Here is a 17,862-nt window from a genome sequence, read left to right as displayed (position 1 = left end):
TTTTTTCCCTCGCTGTACCTCCCACAACCAACAAGTCAAGCACGGTCTGCTTATGAACTGATAGATTGTGCTAAATCTATTCATATAAATGAACAAACTTTGTATATTACATGATTTGTGTAGCCAACTCCACGCTGAATCCCTCGCCCTATCCCCGCCCAGTGGAAACAGCAGACGTTGCTCCATGCAGCAGCGTGAAGGCCCTGATTTAGCCTCTTCCCCTCTTCCTCCCTATCCTCATCTTTCCTGGCCATTTGGTCCAGTTCTTCCATTCCCTTAACTCTCATTTCCCATTCTTTCCCTTCTCTCTTCCTTCTCCCGTTACCTGTTCTACTTCGATACAGTGTACCATTGACGCCACTCCCCGTCCCGTGGTGCGCTATGGGTAAACAGTTGCTCGCGACAGACGAAGCGTCTGTGGCTTACAGAGACACCAGCTTGGTAAAATCCCACTGCCACAGTTTACGATTTATTTTGCCTTTCAAATCAATCGACAACTGCCAACGGTTACACTTGTGCGAAATTATAGGCGACGCACACACATACACGAACAGCAGAAAAAAATAACAAAAATTGTAAAAAAAAAAGTCAATGTGAGATCATTTGAAAATAAATCCGCAAATTCAGATTGCAATCATCAATGAGCTTTTGCGGGAAATGTACTGAACCATGACGCCTCGACTACCGCCACCGCAGGGGCCGAGCCGAGGACAGGTGCGCACATTCACCTGGGACCTTTCTTCCTCACGTAGCGGTTATTTACAGCCCGAGGCCACAATTCCACCCACACATCCGACACCCCCACCGACACGAGGGTGTGGGTGCTTTGTGTGTGTTGCAGTGTGTGTGTGTGTGTGTTGCAGTGTGTATGTGTGTTGCGGGGATCGGTAGAGGTCAGCGTCACTTGTGGTACGAACCCGGCGACCCTAGTTTGATTCCTGGCCATCGCTAACATCGGGGGTGAAAAGCTACACCGGTCCGGGGATTCCCCGCGGGCGGCTCGTGCCTTAAATGAGTAGGTGGTACAGTGTGTAAACACCGGCACGTGGAAGACAAAGGCGGCCGAGCGTAATTTCGACAATGCCACTTCTCCCGTGTCCAGTGCTGACCTTCACTAGATGCTCGCAAACAGTAATTGTCCCCCAACATTCTGTTATCTACGTGTATGTGTGCGATCGTTGGTTCGACACCAGACACAGCGAGGTGACGCGAGCGGTACTCTTCTCGGTCAAACTGCCTTTGTGTCGGTGCGTGGACGTGTGGTGCTCTCGGCACCACACCTCTAATGTGCCACGCCGTTGCCAACAGTCTACACAGCGAGTGCGCGAAAAGAAGCAGGATGGTTATCCCGAGCCGGACACCTGCCAGGACATGATGGAGCGGTGGACCTTCTTCCACACGTCCGTGGGTTCCTGCCCAGGATGAGAAAATACAATGAAACCATGAAACAATTAATCGATTCTGTAATACCGCCGTGGGTGTATGCCAAAGTCTAGTAACAGGATAGAATGCATTTATTTGGTTGAATGTGCCCTGGGTGTGACGTTAAGCTTCATCCAGCATCACCTAAACAACACTGCTCAAAGAGGCACCTCGACCGTCCTAATCCAGCTATGGGTCAAGAACCCTCGTATGGAATACGGTGTTACGAGGTTAAGAGGGGAGGGTGGAAACAGATGGGATGGAGGGGGAGCTTTGGGCCATAGACTTACCCATGAGCCGAGACAAACAGATTCACTTGCGTAGATGTGGGAGCATAGTACGTGAGAGCACAGCACAGTACAATGGCATTTGTTGCACTGGCCTCCGCTAAACATGGCAGCCACCTGTGACAACCTGTTTGTGCAAGGTGGTCGCCCATCTAAGCACTGTCCAGGCACAAATCTTTCTGAGTTTGTATGGGATCGTGCAAATTCCTGGTGATTTGGTCACAGAGACCCAGTTAAACCTGGCTTATTATGATGAAATGTACAGATGCTACCATGACAGTGAACCCTGATGACATGCTGCGTACATGGACAGAGGACTTCTCATTAGGAACTGCACGCAGTCCTTACCAGAGTGCTCACGGTCCCTTCTCCCACAATCATCGGCAGCATTGTATTCAGGGCTGCCCTCCATCCTGGCACCTTGTCTTGTGACGCACCCTCGTCTGCCTCTGATGGGCCGGGAACCGTCACGGGACAAACCCACGGGCACCAATGGCGGTGTTCCGAAATGGGGTGAAAGGTTATGTTGTCTCCATCCTGCACGAGAGACAGGGAGTTGCGCTCGTTGAATACAGAAGCAAAATCAAAAACATCGGTCTATAGCTCTCTCCGATGGCCGTTTCGGGCTGCAGCAAGTTCTCCATCGTGATGTCTGAAGTTTCGCAGCAGTTCCCGAAGAAACTCACAGCACGTGGAGCAAAACTTCAGAATATCAATTGCCGAACAGCATGTGGCACAACCTCACAAAGCGTCAGGAGAGCTAGACAGCACAACCGCAAAATCAACTCGGTCGTAAAAAAAAGTAATTTACAAAATGTGCAATAAAACCATAACAGGTGTGCCCAGTGCAGGTTAAGTGAATGTATAAAGGTCTTCCTTTACATCATGGAATATTTAAAGCGCTTGTACCCACAAGATCCGTGGGGATGTTACATATCAATTAATAGGCTTCACATCGACCTATACTGTGGAACAGTTTATTTCCATTAATGTCCGTGTGGTCACAACTAAACATTTGGGACATTTAGGATGCAATGCTACAAGTCACTGCAATATTTAGCACGGCTCACAACGCAAACCAGTCAGGTTGAACGATTCAGACCTCACCGATTCACTCCAGTCACTCGCTCACCTGGTGGTCAGTCGTCTCATCACACTGCCATCGCTACTACCACTGTTACTGTTCTTATGAACTTCACTCACCGATTCCTCCACCCGTGTTGGGGCCTCGGTGTAGCAGGCTGTTCGTCTCTTCCACACCATGTTCAACCACCACAACACAGGTCATAACAGCACACTCAACCCACTCGCTCACTACACTGCAGGTCAACATATTTCTCATTCAGATTCTTTCCTCACACTGATCTTCTTAGGATTTCCCTCCCTTTGTCACTTTTCCCAGGTTCTTACAACCCTGCTCAATTCAAGACCAATATTAACTATTTATCTATTACACCTCCTAAAGTGCTGGACATTGCTGGATGCTTGGCATTTTGGCCCCATTGGGCCTGTGCTCAAGAACCACGACAGATAATCAAATAAAAAAAAGCAAACCCTTTAAGACCTGACACTTGCGTGGAAACAATAGTTTATGGACCCAAAACGTGAAATCCGTTTGGGACGAGTCAGCGCAGTGGACAAGAGTACAAACCGTGCGGCTGCGCTTGGCTGGGCTGGCGCAGTCATCGCGACGGCCATCATGGCCCCCGCTCGCATCCTCCACGATCGGCCTCTTGGTTCCCACGGCGACTCGCGGCCCGGGGGACACCTGCTGCGCAAACGAACGGCAGCGGCAGCAGCAGCAGCAATACCAGCAGCACACGCACACAAACCAAACAACGTGTCAACGCCAAAACAAAAATCCCTTCACTCGTGGCAATGTTTTTGTTTAACCGGGGAGGTAAGAAAAATATCGTTTGAAATTAAGGTTTGTGCTGTCCTGCACCTGCTTAGGCGGAGAGACGAGGTTTTGCTGCGACGCCGGAGAAATGACGGCGGCGGAGGCCGGGGAAGGCCTGCCGCATGGCGTCACACTGCCGACGGTCATGGTGTCGCAACTCCGTTCAGAATCTGCATCCTGCGTTTTGAAGTTCCACAGGCCGATGCGGCGACAGCAGATCGTGCAGCTGACGATGGATTTGACGTTCGGGCTGGGTCCACAAGGCGCAAGAACACACATTCAAAAATAGCCCTATTAGACGGCGCTGCAAAGATCTGCCCACTGTTGCTTCACCAACGTTTGAAAAAAATACTACTTTGAAAATGTGTCAAAGAGGGAGGTGGCGGGTGGCTCAGAGATTGTAGTGCTTAGCTGGCACTGCCAAGAACCGGGGTTCATGTGCAGATTTCTAAACTGGGTTCCCAAAGTGCAGCGAGTTAATTGCTCTCAGCCGAGACACCAACGACTTCCATACAAAACCACTCACACAGCGAACAAGACTCGCATCGACTGGGTTGTAATCAAACCGGGTTAACAAGTGTAGTGAATTGTGGTCTGAGCCTAGACACCAATGTCAGCACAGAAAAACTCATGACATTTAATTTGGTTCTGTACTTACTATGGATACATTCCAGCTTTGAGAAAGTAAAATGTCAATTTAACCATAGTTTGGCTAATAGCACTCTCAACATCTTTCTTCTCAATATTGTATTGTGTTATCTATTAATAGATCACACTGCATATTATGAAACTCTATGCTAACCATCGTACACATTACTGTATACCGTTTTGACATATCTACGGCAACGCTCATTAGAACGTTCACCTCACTAACCCTAATGCCAGGAACAAATTATCAAGAGGGGACTATCTCCCAGCTGGGGATTATGGACAAATAGTTGAAGGATAAAAAAGGGCTGATACTGGAAACACATTTAGTACAAGTCCCATTTACTAAAAAAAAACTCAACACATTCGTGAATAACACTGCCTTTAAATAAAAAAAAATGTAAGTGATGTTTCAGGGAACGGCCTTCTTCACGGGATGGGCCACTGCATGAAATGTCGTCTATGATATATTTTTTCATTAAAGGCCACAGTGTCATTGCCGAAAGCGTTTTAGGGTTTCATTTAAATGTGATTGTGCACCGCCGACAATCACAGAAGCACCACCAACTAATATTAAATATTCATCACTCACTCCGTGGAGTTGTTCAAATTCAATGAGTGGGCTCCCTCTGGTGGACGAAGCCTGCAAGAAGCGGCCTTGACTAAGCATCAGCATTGCACGAGTGGCAGAGCAAGGAACGCGGGGCTTGGGCAAGACACATCGCAAGTCGTCCGGACGGCTTAGGGTCGAGACTAACGACGGAGTGGCAGCCTAGGAGGGAACACGCCCAGAGATGGAGCGATGAACTCACCTCGTGAAACTAGTGGACATCTGCAAAAAAGAGCTTTATAGCTCAGTGGATTCTTCCAGTAAAGGATTCGGATTATTAAAGGTGGAATGCTGCATCACAGAACTGAGAGATGATGATGATGGCTTGCGGAGGCCTTCATCCAGGAGAAAATTGATCATGTCTGATGATAATTCCAAAAATTTTGTGCAGTAATTTGTGAGCGGGCTGAGATCAGTAACTTGCTACACTTGAGAACCCATTTTAACCACGGCGTGGTCAGAAACCGGATCCAAACCCAGGATCTCAGCGGTGCCATCCGAATCGCCAAATTTCCGAGCCACCCCCTCGTAGGCCATCTTGCCCATTTACAATTTTGGTACGTGCCGCCTCACAATCGCAACCCACCTGGCGTCCCAGCCGCAGAGCGCAAGCACACAGGCAGCCACTGCCCCGGGCTCCATGTCAACTGTCACTTCGTCCACCTTTGCCCTGTCATCCACCTTTGCCCCGTCGTCCACCTTTGCCCCGTCGTCCACCTTTGCCCCGTCGTCCACCTTTGCCCCGTCGTCCACCTTTGCCCCGTCGTCCACCTTTGCCCCGTCGTCCACATTTGCCCCGTCGTCCACCTTTGCCCCGTCGTCCACCTTTGCCCCGTCGTCCACCTTTGCCCCGTCGTCCACCTTCGCCCCGTCGTCCACCTTTGCCCCGTCGTCCACCTTTGCCTCGTCGTCCACCTTCGCCCCGTCGTCCACCTTCTCCCCTTCGTCCACCTTCGCTCCAGTGTCCACCTTCGCCCCGTCGTCCACCTTCGCCCCTTCGTCCACCTTCGCCCCAGTGTCCACCTTCGCCCCGTCGTCCACCGTCGCCCCACCGTCCACCTTCGACACGTCGTCCACCTTCACCCCGTCATCCACCTTCTCTCCAACTTCACTGCTCGCTCCAGGTGCCGCCTCTTTCTGGACGACGGCGGCCTCCCCCTCTACGTCCTTGCCTTGGACCCCTGAGTCAGCATCGACGTTTGAGGGCGTTCCCTCCCCTTTGCCGCTCCTCCCATTAGTTTCCCCTTCACCGCCCTCCGTTTCACTCAAAACCTCTTTGCCGTCATCCTTCCCGCTGGCGCTTGCGTCGTGGCCGCCCGTTCCATTTGTTCCTCTTCCGCCACTGACCTTTCCTTCGCCATTGTCCATCGCGCTCGTTGCTCCTGCAATTTCTACCTCTCCTTTTGTCGCTCCTTCAAGGCTGTCGTTTTTTCCATTGCTTCCTTCTCTTCCGCAGACGTTCTTTCCGTCAGTCTCTGCGTCACCGCCGTGCTCTGCTCTCTTGGCGGGAGCCAATGCTTGCAGCAGCAATTTCATCGTGTCTTCTGAAATCCCCTGGTGACACACAAGTGCGTAAGCCAAGGCCGTTGCGTGCGCCAAACTAAACAAGCCATAATCAAGACAGACACTCACAGATATATAATAAAGCCCGCAACAAATCACTCACGCCTTGAAGAGAACCGCGCGATTCGATTCAGGAATATATTTTAAAAACATTGCCGTTAACTAATTACGAACAACAAAATACGTAAAATTTAGATTTAAAGCTTTCGTGACTACAGGGATTCATATTCTTGGTTCTTTGGGTAAAGTCACGTAGAAGGGAAACAATAAATAAATTGTTTCACCTATACGTGACTTTACCGAAAGAACCAAGATTAATAAAATACATCTCAACAATAACAGACTCTGACACGCATAACTCGATGAGCGACTCGTAAGCACAAAAATAAACTTGAAGCTATAGATTCATCATATATGTGATACGAAGGAGCATTTGCCTGAAATTTCGCCGATTATATTACAGTATTTTCATTTTAAGGCCACACACGTACGGTCTTAGACTAATGCGCTGAGTCAGAATGCAAAAAAAAACACTGATAATATATGCATTGTCTTTGAAACTGATTGGTCCACACCAGAGACAGCTTTCTTTCGAGCCTCGTCTCAAACGGTGTTAAACCAGAGGACGCCAAAAGGCGTGTGGACCAATCAGTTCAAAGACAATGCATATATTATCAGAGTAAGTATTTGTGTGCATTCTGACCACAATTATTGTGGTTAATGCAGACATGATTCCTTCTAAAAGATTTCAGTTTGGTGTTTTAACATCTTAACACCTTTTTGTTGCCAGAAAAAAAGGGGAAAACCTATTCTCATATTTTGGTACTGGCAAAGAGGTCCCATGATGTGTTTTGTTCTTCGTGTACCACTGCCAATGCAGTATCATCAAATTCATCGTTAAACCCTTACAAATTACCCAATCTAAAATAATTATATCTAGTAATAATTGACTTATTTAATTTAATCAGGAATGCCACACTGAGTCATAAGACTTTTTTCCAGGAGGGTCCTGCATTGGGGTTTATTTTGAAATGTTTTTCAGCCAATTTATGAATTCATGAGTTTTTGATTATACGTGGGAAGAGGAAACCGGAGCACGCGAACAAAAAACTCACACCTTATCCCCGAACAGATGAAAACAGATGGTGATTAGTCCACTTACTGTACTGCGTTCTCATGGCGAGCCAGGGTATGGCAACCTCGACGCCCATAGAAAGGGGGTATCACGAACAATTATGCAATCCACCAACCCTCGCCTTCACAGTGCTGGATAACAGCCATGCATTGCCACCACCGCCCAGCTATATACGTAAAATGAAGTGGTGGTGCAACAGTTCATATCCTACGCTATGAACCTGGCTCCCTGAATTCGATTCACAGCCACCGCTATAAGACGAGCGTTGAGGACATGTGAACTGGTCCTCAGCGCCCCCACCAATGCACATTGATCAACCTGGTAAAATATGGTTACACAACCCCCATGACTGACACAGCATGGGGAAGAGCCTCATCCAGCAGTGGATTACCAAAAGGGCTGCGCATCAGGAGTATTCGTTACCGATTGCTGAACAGGACTTTCAGATACCTTTTGTGAGCCACACATTAACACACACTTCAGTCACTTTTGTCATGCAAGAAGCCCTTGCAATTACAGGAGTGACTAACTGTGCTAAATAAGGAACACAGACTTGCCAGGTCAAGAACATTCCACTCGAGTACCCAATTAGTGCAGCTAAGATGATTGCAGTGACCGTTTTTGAGTCGTTTTTAAGTGGTAGGCCTTCCATGTGGCCATGGTACGTACGAGATAAAGTTGTGGATCGGAAGTCGCCCACCACTGATGATGTGCACGATCAATTAGAACATGCCTCAACGATGACAGCGGCCACAGTGGTATAATGGTTAGCAACTTGGACTTTCAATCCAAAGGTCGCCGGTTCGAATCCATCTTCGGGCGCAGCAGTTCAAACTATTTTGCAAGTTTGTTAAAACCCCCACGCCTCTGTCTACCCAGCGGTATAAATGGGTAATGCCGCAATTAGATTAGTTGATCGGCATGTCGTGTGTGGTGGGGTAAAGTGTGGATACGCCCACCTCAACCAAATACGTCTGGTCAACTGGAACAGTAGACCAAATACCATGTAAAAAATTGCTCTTGTGGAGCCCATTTCATCAGCAGTAACATGAACAAGCAAATTCAGGGCTGCACCATTACGTTTTACCATTGTCCCAAGTTAATATGACCTGGTGTACGACCCCGGTGTGGGCGAGCGGGTGCAACCGTTTGATACTGACCACGTCATGCAAGGCAGCAGGGCTGAGCGAAGGCAGCGCACGCAGCTGCTGGAAACGCGAGCAGAATGAGGAGAGCAGCTGGGCAGGGTCATGCAGCGGCAGCAAGAAGAGCCAGTCTGAGGAACAAGCGAGCGCACACACACACGCGTCACACACACACGTCAAACACACACACGCGTCACACACACACACGTCAAACACACACACGCGTCACACACACACACACGTCAAACACACACACGCGTCACACACACACACACGTCAAACACACACACGCGTCACACACACACACGTCAAACACACACACACACACGTTATACACACGCATACTCAGAGACGATTATACCAATACCTCTTTTCCACTGTACAACCAAAAACGTGCCAGGTAGGTGCCAAGCCAGCCTGGCGCGACTTAGGATGCAAGTTTTTTTTCCACTGCAGATACCGTGCCGCTGACGTTACACAAACGTAAATGATGAAGTGACACCATGTTCTCAGTGTACTCACTGTCGTCACATGCAATAAACGAGTTGCTATACCTGCCTGTGGCCCTTCGTGGCACCCAGTAGGATTCAGATGTCTTGTGAGGCCAGAATATCACGGTTTGGTTGTGGCTTGGCATGGCAAATAGCCAATGGAAAATTATATTCTTGTTCTTTCAGTAAAGTCACGTAGATAGAAAAAATAATAAAAAATAAAAACCACGACGTTTCGATCGCAACACACGTGGTCATCATCAAGAAAAGGGGGTTAGCCTCTAAAGGAAAACTGTTTATAAAGGTTTAAAATGGGCGTAGCCCAAGTGTCAGCAGCATGGGCGGGGCAGCTGATGTTAATGGCAGTGATGGTTCAATGACGGTACTGGTAGTGAGTTTCCACCAATTAAAGGGCTGCCAGGTAAAAATAAATGAGCATGTTAATGTAAGATCGGAGAGCGGCATCCACTGCGAGCGTGCTGAGATGGCTATGTTAATGTGAGAGATTAGCATGTTGATGTAAGATCGCAGAGCCACCTCCACGTCGAGGTCGGCGCGTAGAGGTGGCCGAAGGCGGCTGAATATGAATTCCTGCAGTCACGAGAGTTTTAAGTCAAAATGGAAAATTAGCCGTACCGCGAGGGTCCCGTGCTGCCTCGGCTCGGATGTGCCAAAGTGGAAAAGGCGGTAGAAGTGCCCTGATGTGTGAAGCAGGAAGCTTACCAGGACAGGGGTCATCGGGCCAAGTGCAGTACTTGGCATGCGACGTCTTCAGAGATTCTGTTACTTCCTTGAGTTTTTCATCGTCTGGGGACACAGTGAATAAAATTAGCAGCCATCGCACGTGCAAGGTTACTCACAATGAATGCAAGAGCGCATGTCCACAAAGATATTAATGCCGATGGCTTATTTCCAGGAGGGTCTGTCCGAGTTTGCAATCTGCAAATGATTTCTGCACCCATCACACCACATCCAGTATATATCTCTGCAGATGAACCTCCAATTAGCACGGTTCGACCATGAAGTTGAGAAAGAAGTTCACGATACATACATACCAGTCATGTTTCTATTCCAGTCTATCAGTGACTCAGAAAACATTCAGTGAGAAATTAAGCCCTGTTAACTCCACTGGTTTTTGTTCTAATTTCTATTTCCTTCATTGCTTTACTTTAAGTTATTTGTTTTGCTATTGTCATTTTAATGAGCCAGCTCACAATTGGAAATGAGGATATCCTGATGTTGAGTTCTGACCTGTTGAAAGGAAAGTAAACTAAAAATGTTGGTAAATGATTGAAGTGAATGTGCTTTGGTTTTCTGAGCTTTACAAATCAGAGGATCACATCATTATCTGGATGAATGCCGATTAATAATTGCAAATTCCAAAATGGTATGCCTTAGGGAGTGAGATGAAATCAAAACATATGATAGAAATATAATCTTAAAGTTAGTTAGAGGAATTTAATGCAGAGATCGAAACATTTGTTCACGTTAACTAATGGCCCACGGAATCGGATATCACATAGCTTCTTCTGAGATCACTTCAAGTCCCAGACAGTCGGGGAAACAGCACTTCCCCACACAATGCTACATTTACACCCAACACGTGCGCAAATTACCACACGAAACTGCGGGCTGGCAGAGACTGAATATGTGGCGGAGGGATTTTCGGTCGTATATGCTATGCTCGTACAGTGTGGTATTACCTTGCAAAAGTTAGTTTTCACCACATGGGTTTCTCGTGGAAATCGCGGAACCGTTTCTTGTGCAATAAAAACGCATATGCAATACAAAACACTTCTAATCCCTAATTAATCGGCAACAAATATGCGATGCGAAATGCATAATGCGGCAATTTATAGCGGAGAGTTCTTGTATTCTAAGTAGCACATCCAAATTAAGTCCAAAAAACAATATAATCTGGCATTATTTGTGTGTAGTAACAGGTGACCAGGCTGAGAACATCAACTCAAAGAAAACCACATTCGAACCCAAGACATCGGAGTCTCAGCTCAGGGCTCAATCACTGATCCACCCAACCACCTCCAATCTGATCACCTTGCTGTATCGACAAGTTCGTCAATTCCACTTTTGCTGCACGTGCACACACTGACCAACCGAACAGATGATCGGCAAACCGTCAGAACAGACCGACCGACCGACCGACAGGCACCATCACTCACAACGCGCAGTTTCCCAGATGGGAGGCAGAACGATGCACTGGGCGGTGCGGCAGCTGCAGCAGCACAGAACGTCGCGGGCCACACACTCCCATCCCAACGCGGCGCAGCACAGCGGGGAGAGGCAGCTGGGCTTCGCGGCCCACGCAGACGGGTACAGAACCCCGGTAAGGGCCAGGGGGTCATCGTCAAGTGCACAACGATTAAACCAAGACAAACAAATCGGACAGCGGTTCTCTACCCGCCGACAAGTCCATCTCCCACTCCAAAGAGGCTCGACAAGCATTTTATAGCAGGGGTGCAGGCTGTGGCATGGATACCGTGCGGGATACATTTATATTGTACACGGGGGAACATCATTGCCACACGAATACGCAACTTCAAACAAATGCCTTGTTGAGCGCTGCTGATGTGGTATTTTAGTAATGTGGCCTTCGTAAAATTAGTGGCGTTTTTGGGAGTAGAAGGTGGGGGCACAGGGACCAGTGGTCTTGATTGGGAGGGGCAGCCATACCAAGAAGGTTAAGCATTACTGGTGTAAGAAATATTACTGGTTCGGGACACATTATAGCTGTTATATATTACTTCCGACTATTTTCATATTGATGAACAGACATGTCTGAAACATATTCACCTATTTGATTTCATAAAATGTACAGCCCTGTGTCAATACACTGTGGGATGTAGGGCTCCCCCTCGCCATCGGTTGTAGTGATTGTTTAACCATACTTCACCATGTCGGTCAGTGAAAGTTGAAGGGGAGACCTAGGACTGGTCCAGATAACACTTCTCACTGATTTTAGCCATGGCTGGGACTCAAACTCAGACGGCTCGGTTCATTGTGCAGAACACAAACAAGTGTACCACCACCGTTGAGCCCCCTTGTAATGTATGTGTGCTACTAAATATAATTATTTCGGATGAGAAAATTAGTTGAGGTTTTATCATGGATTTTTTTTAGATGATAGCGCAGTGCATGAACAACCATGACACTTGCTCCACCATCTGTGAATTCATACAAATGCAGTATGTAATACACCGTGAGAAAATGTTTTGTTTATCAATTGAGTGATTAATTGTTGCAAACGAACCATTTAGATTGCAAAACCGCACAGCCAGACCGTGAATGACGTTGACCCTCATTAACAAAAGTCTTATACGATAACCCTCTGAAAGAACTGATGCCCAAAAGGATATAGTGAAGGTCTCGACGCGCTTCAGGAAGCGCTCTCGGTTCCGAGACAATATTACTCTGGTTTCTGGGCTCTTTTGCCTGCAGACACACAAAGACACAGAGACACACACGTACAACAACAACAACAACCACCGTCCGCCAAAAAGCGACAGTGACATTACCACTTATTGGCGCTTGTGCCAGGCTAGGTGAATTTTTCACAAAAGCACATGTCCATACAGAAACCAACACAATAAAAAACTTTACGGAATGTAATGGACAAATATGACTGGTGATGTTAGTGAGTGCTTAAACCCAGTGTAATTAGAACAATCGCTTTCCCAAGCATGTGTTCCTTAAGGGGAATAATGCAAGTTTAGTTTTGGCTAAGGGATAGGGTTAGGCCTGGAGTCGGGGAAACAAGAGCCATTTTTTTCGAATTCGGTACAAAATTCAATGCAGTATTTCAAGCGCCGCAATTCATGTGAGTATATATTACACTGTGTTACAAAACTAAATTTGTTTCTGGGTAGTGTTATTTCCTAATTGGTTATGCCTCAAAAGTACAAAAAAATGGCTATTATTCCCCACAAACTTTGCTTTTGTGACCAGGACACAAAAGCAAAGCTAATAATCCACTCCATTAATAACACTGTGTAACAAACTAAAAATGTTCCTGGGTAGTAAATGGTATTTCCTAATTGCTTACGCCTCAAAAGTATAGAAAATAGCTATTATTCCCCACAAACTTTGCTTTTGTGATATTTTGAAATTCACCTATTTTCAATGAGAAAACGTGGTGTGCATTTGTGTCTTTCCTTCACATAAAGTCCTGGTCACAAAAGCAAAGTTTGTGGGGAATAATGGCCATTTGCTATAATTTTTAGGCATAAGCAATTAAAAAAAATAACACTTAGTACCCAGAAACTAAAATTGTGTGACAGTGTTATGATATCACGAAGCAGTCCGTAAAAAGTCGCAGCTGGCCGACCCCTGGGTTAGGCGCTACATTGGTTATGCCAAAGTTTGTACCAAACGTTTTTGTTAAATTTCATCAAGGACGAAGTTTCTGAACCATGCCACGTCTAACACCAAGCTGTCGTGCGCCTCTTTATTTAATCATTTAGATTTCGGTCCGATTTCAATCCGCAACTCCGATTAGCGAGGTTGGCTACGTACGGTGCGAAAGAAGTTCAGCATACTGTAACATCGTATTTGTCCCCCCATCCAATGTCGTCAGTGTCCACGTGTCCGATGTTAATGTATTGACACTCCACAACTTTATACAATAAAACTTGCCAGATACGCGCTTGCCCACAAAACTAACCGCCCCAAACCCCCATCCCCGTGTCGCGCACGGGCCTGCCCGGTCACCCTCGCCCCCTAGCCGGTAGGAGAAAAATAAAACTATCCGAGGCCGGCGCTAGGCCTTTCCCGCGCACTTCACGCGTGTGAGGGGAAATCGCGAAGACGGCGAGATCCGGCGAGGCGGGTGAACGCGCTCCCTCGAACTCACCCCACGTCGGGAGACTTCTCCGGCGATATGAACGTGGAGAGGAGCTGGCGGATCTTCTCCGGCGTAGCGCGTTCGGGCGACGACGGAGTTTGCGAGGCGTCCATAGTGGTGAAGGGGGGGGGGGATGGGAACCCAACCCGACACGGATTTCCACATTTATGGAGCATGGACTCGCACTCTTGGTATCTCGAGTGGAACATGAGGCATGGACTCTACTTATGGTATCGAGTGGAACATGTAACATGGACTCGCACTCTTCGTATCGAGTGGAACATGGAACATGGACTGTACTTTTGGTATCGAGTGGATCATGGAGCATGGACTCACACTCTTGGTATCGAGTGGAACATGGAACACGGTCTCACACTCTTGGTATCGAGTGGATCATGAGGCATGGACTCGCACTCTGGGTATCGAGTGGAATATGGAACATGGACTCACATTCTTGGTATCGAGTGGAACATGAGGCATGGACTCTACTTTTGGTATCGAGTGGAACATGGAACACGGACTCACACTCTTGGTATCGAGTTGAATATGAGGCATGGACTCGCACTCTGGGTATCGAGTGGAACATGAGGCATGGAATCTACTTTTGGTATCGAGTGGAACATGAGGCATGGACTCACACTCTTGGTATCGAGTGGAACATGAGGCATGGAATCCCACTCTTGGTATCGAGTGAAACATGGAACATGGACTCACACTCTTGGTATCGAGTGGAATATGGAACATGGACTCACACTCTTGGTATCGAGTGGAACATGAGGCATGGATTCCCACTCTTGGTATCGAGTGGAATATGGAGCATGGAGGGAGGATATCCGGAACATGGATATTGGGCAAACGACTACTTACAGTACTATTATATTTACCAGGTTTGTATGTATGTGTTGAACTTCTTTCGCACCGTACGTAGCCAGCCGCATGTAACCAACCGTGCTCATCGGAGGTGTGGGGGAAGGACAACAAACTAAACATAAAAAGCAGCTTTAAATAATTAGTTTTCAGTCTAGATTATTTAAAAGTGCATAGCTTCAGTGGCTTCCTAACATCGGAGGGAAGAGCGTTCCAGACGGCCGCAGAAGCGCAGCTGAAAGCGTGCGATGCGGTGACCGATGGCTAACGAAACGCCGCTGCGATGATGACCAGAGATCGCGTGATGGTTTATACTCCTTAACAAGATCAGCAAGGTATTGTGGTTCATCTGTGGCAAGCACTTTTTGCGTGTGTACTGAGTGCGACCTTACTATGTTTCATTTCAGCAACCGGAAGCCAATGCAGCTCAGCCAGCACTGGATGTTTGTTTGCGGTTGCACCCGACTCAAGAACCGCATGGCTCATAGGGCCATACCTAATAAATTAAACTTCAAAGCTTGAAACATGGTCGGATCTTGCACTACTCATCGCGACACGTGCCAGAGAACGTTGTACACACAGCAGCTCGGTAGTATTATTTGGCAGACATCCCGTAGAGTAGTGAGTTCCAATAATCGAGCTTTGCCGATGCTCTGCTGCACGCCACCGTGTTGGCTATGTTACGGCTCAATGGTGGTCGAATGTGTTGGACACCCTTGATGTGAAATTGCAGGTAAAGCCGAGCTATTACCAGGTTGACCTGGCCACGCATGCTCGCTCATCCAAGTGGCGTGCATCATATGTGGGAATTTATTGCAGGCAGCCAAACAATCTAAACACATGTTTATATATATGTGGAGGGCAAAACGGGAGGACCCGGAGAAATAGCCACACAACCACGGGGAGATAGACTTGCAAACTCCAGATATACAGGCGTCAGGGTCGGGATTGAACCCACGACCTCCTGTATACGAGGCTAAGTCGTTCACATGATCAACTTTCAAACATTAGTCTGAGTTTGCAGCATGGAGCTTAGACCGAGTGTAGTTAGGAAAACTTGGTTCGGATCTGTTGATGTGGAGCATGGAATCTTGGTTAGCCAGACTCCTTGTTTCTTTCGTATGACTGATGTAGACACAGAACAATAACTACGATTTTACTTTCAGGTGGTCAAGTCAGATAGCGTAATGTCTCCTTCGTAGTTGTGGGTCGGACATTGCGTCGTTATATGCGATTTCGTGTGGCTAATGAGGTTCGTGTAAGATCAAACCCAGAGATTAAGCGTAAAGAAACGTGGCTTTTCCGACGTGCAAGCCCAGTGTTGGAACATGGATATGGACAATTGATTACCTATTTTCCGATTACAACACGCTCCAGAAAACAAGACGCACCACAAAAGAGTGTAGATAAAATTATACAGATCTGATTACACATGCACCAACTTTTACTTTAAAATGCAAGGGTTGAGTCTTATCATCCAGATAATGATATATACGTCGTGAATATGGAAGCCACATGTTTTGGAACAAAGCAATACTTAGGTTGAGTGTGACATTAGAGGCTTTGCAACGTGAAGGATGCATGTTGAGTCAGAAGTCCGTATTTGACGATTTCCAACTTTCCTACTAAAACGAAAGACTGAACAATTGCATCTTCTTTGGTTCTTTCGGTAAAGTCACTTTACCGAAAGAACCAAAGAAGATGAATCCTTGCAGTCACGAAAGCTTTAAATCGAAATTGAACAATTGCATTTTACCAGGGAAGACCCACTGAGATACATATATCTTTTTCAGAAGCGACCTGGCCACAAACGATAACCCAATGAAGTAGCTTATAACGTGGAAATTTATAGCAGCCAAATACTCTAAATGCATGTGGATTCTAAATGCGGAGGAAAAAACCGAAGGACCCAGGGTGGAGGCGGGGTGGAGGCGGGGATGTTAGCGTAGGGCCGTCGTTCAAAGACGGGTGCTTTCACGACACAGTACATATATTTTTAAAAAGTCTCGTTGGCTGCAATAAAAGATGACAAGGGTTGTATTTTTTACTCTGACTTTTAACCATTGGATAACCGGGGGGGGGGGGGGGGGTAGGGTAAGGACGGATGGTCACATCCAAAGGACGCGCAAGGTTGCTAAGTCACAGTTACAAAACAAACCTTGTCGTCTTTTAATGCAAGTTTGAAATAATGCGACGTGTTCATTGAAATAGGGAGAATTATGAATCATGGGGATAATCACAGAAAGTAAAGTCAAGATAAATCTTGAGAAAAGCCATACCCGCACGACCTGCCTCCCCTGCCCGAGAGAATCACTTGAGGAGCAAGGCAATTCCCTGATGCAGATGTGAGTCGTTCAGGTGTGCTTTGGGTGGTTTGAGGAGTGAGTACACGAAAAGGCCTTCTGGATGGGAATCCAAGCCTTAGGAATACTGATGATGATGACGTTGAGGGGCCAAGTTCATTGTACTTCAAGGGGAAAGTGTGGTGCAGAGATTATCAGGGATTCATCAAGGTCATACATTGCTTTCTGTGTTGGAATATGGGGCTTTTCCATCATCATCGTCGGTTCTGACGGACTGATTTAAGCCTAGGGCGTGGGGTTTTATTTATGTCTCGGTGGAGCGGCAGGGCGAAGTTTTTCATGATCTTGTTGTACTCCCAGATCGTCGCAGCATCACGTTGGTTGTTGGCTGGAGCGATGTTCGCCAGCACAGGAAGCCACGGATGATACGAAGTGCAGTGTCAATTTCGATGTCGACAAGGTTTGTGTGACAGGGCTGGCACTCCACACTGGAGCACAGCTGTAGAGTGGAGCAGGGCCTGCGTTGATATCTTCAACGTGAGGGTGTCATGCATACACTCATCCATATCTATGTACATACACAAACTCTTGTCTCTTTTTTGTCCTTCTGTACAAGTGAGCCACACCAAGGCT

The 17,862-nt window shown here is 47.2% G+C and overlaps 1 protein-coding gene across 2 annotated transcripts; it reads right to left on the bottom strand.

Annotated features, from left to right (window-relative positions):
* Positions 1-1,199: 1,199 nt before the first annotated feature.
* Positions 1,200-14,236, bottom strand: ZC3HC1 (zinc finger C3HC-type containing 1). 2 transcript variants are annotated; one of them, XM_076072109.1, is made up of 10 exons: positions 14,069-14,236; positions 12,576-12,651; positions 11,382-11,532; positions 9,925-10,008; positions 8,726-8,841; positions 5,454-6,421; positions 3,655-3,859; positions 3,361-3,477; positions 2,058-2,246; positions 1,200-1,412 (listed from the first exon to the last, which is right to left on the bottom strand). In XM_076072109.1, the coding sequence occupies exons 1-10, from the start codon at positions 14,233-14,235 to the stop codon at positions 1,344-1,346; spliced, it is 2,142 nt and encodes a 713-aa protein (XP_075928224.1). In that variant the 5' UTR covers position 14,236; the 3' UTR covers positions 1,200-1,343. The 2 variants fall into 2 exon arrangements, with proteins under 2 accessions (XP_075928224.1, XP_032822323.2); XM_032966432.2 differs by having other exon boundaries at positions 3,361-3,480; positions 14,069-14,234.
* Between the last annotated feature and the right edge of the window lie 3,626 nt (positions 14,237-17,862).

The sequence above is a fragment of the Petromyzon marinus genome, chromosome 36 (assembly GCF_048934315.1).
Source record: "Petromyzon marinus isolate PM22_M1 ecotype Great Lakes invasive population chromosome 36, UKy_Petmar_22M1.pri1.0, whole genome shotgun sequence".
Taxonomy (NCBI): Eukaryota; Metazoa; Chordata; class Hyperoartia; order Petromyzontiformes; family Petromyzontidae; genus Petromyzon; species Petromyzon marinus.
The sequence above is the reverse complement of the archived record's forward strand: the minus strand, read 5'-3'. Positions and strand labels throughout refer to the sequence as shown.

Bases quoted from the DNA above. Each gene is read 5' to 3' on its own strand.
- ZC3HC1 (XM_076072109.1), bottom strand. From the start codon at position 14,235: ATGCTCCATAAATGTGGAAATCCGTGTCGGGTTGGGTTCCCATCCCCC. The intron at 10,009-11,381 runs GTGAGTGATGGT...CTGTGTCCCCAG, and splicing joins CATCTGGGAAACTGCGCGTT to ACGATGAAAAACTCAAGGAA. The intron at 1,413-2,057 runs GTAAGGACTGCG...CATCCTGGGCAG, and splicing joins AAGGGACCGTGAGCACTCTG to GAACCCACGGACGTGTGGAA.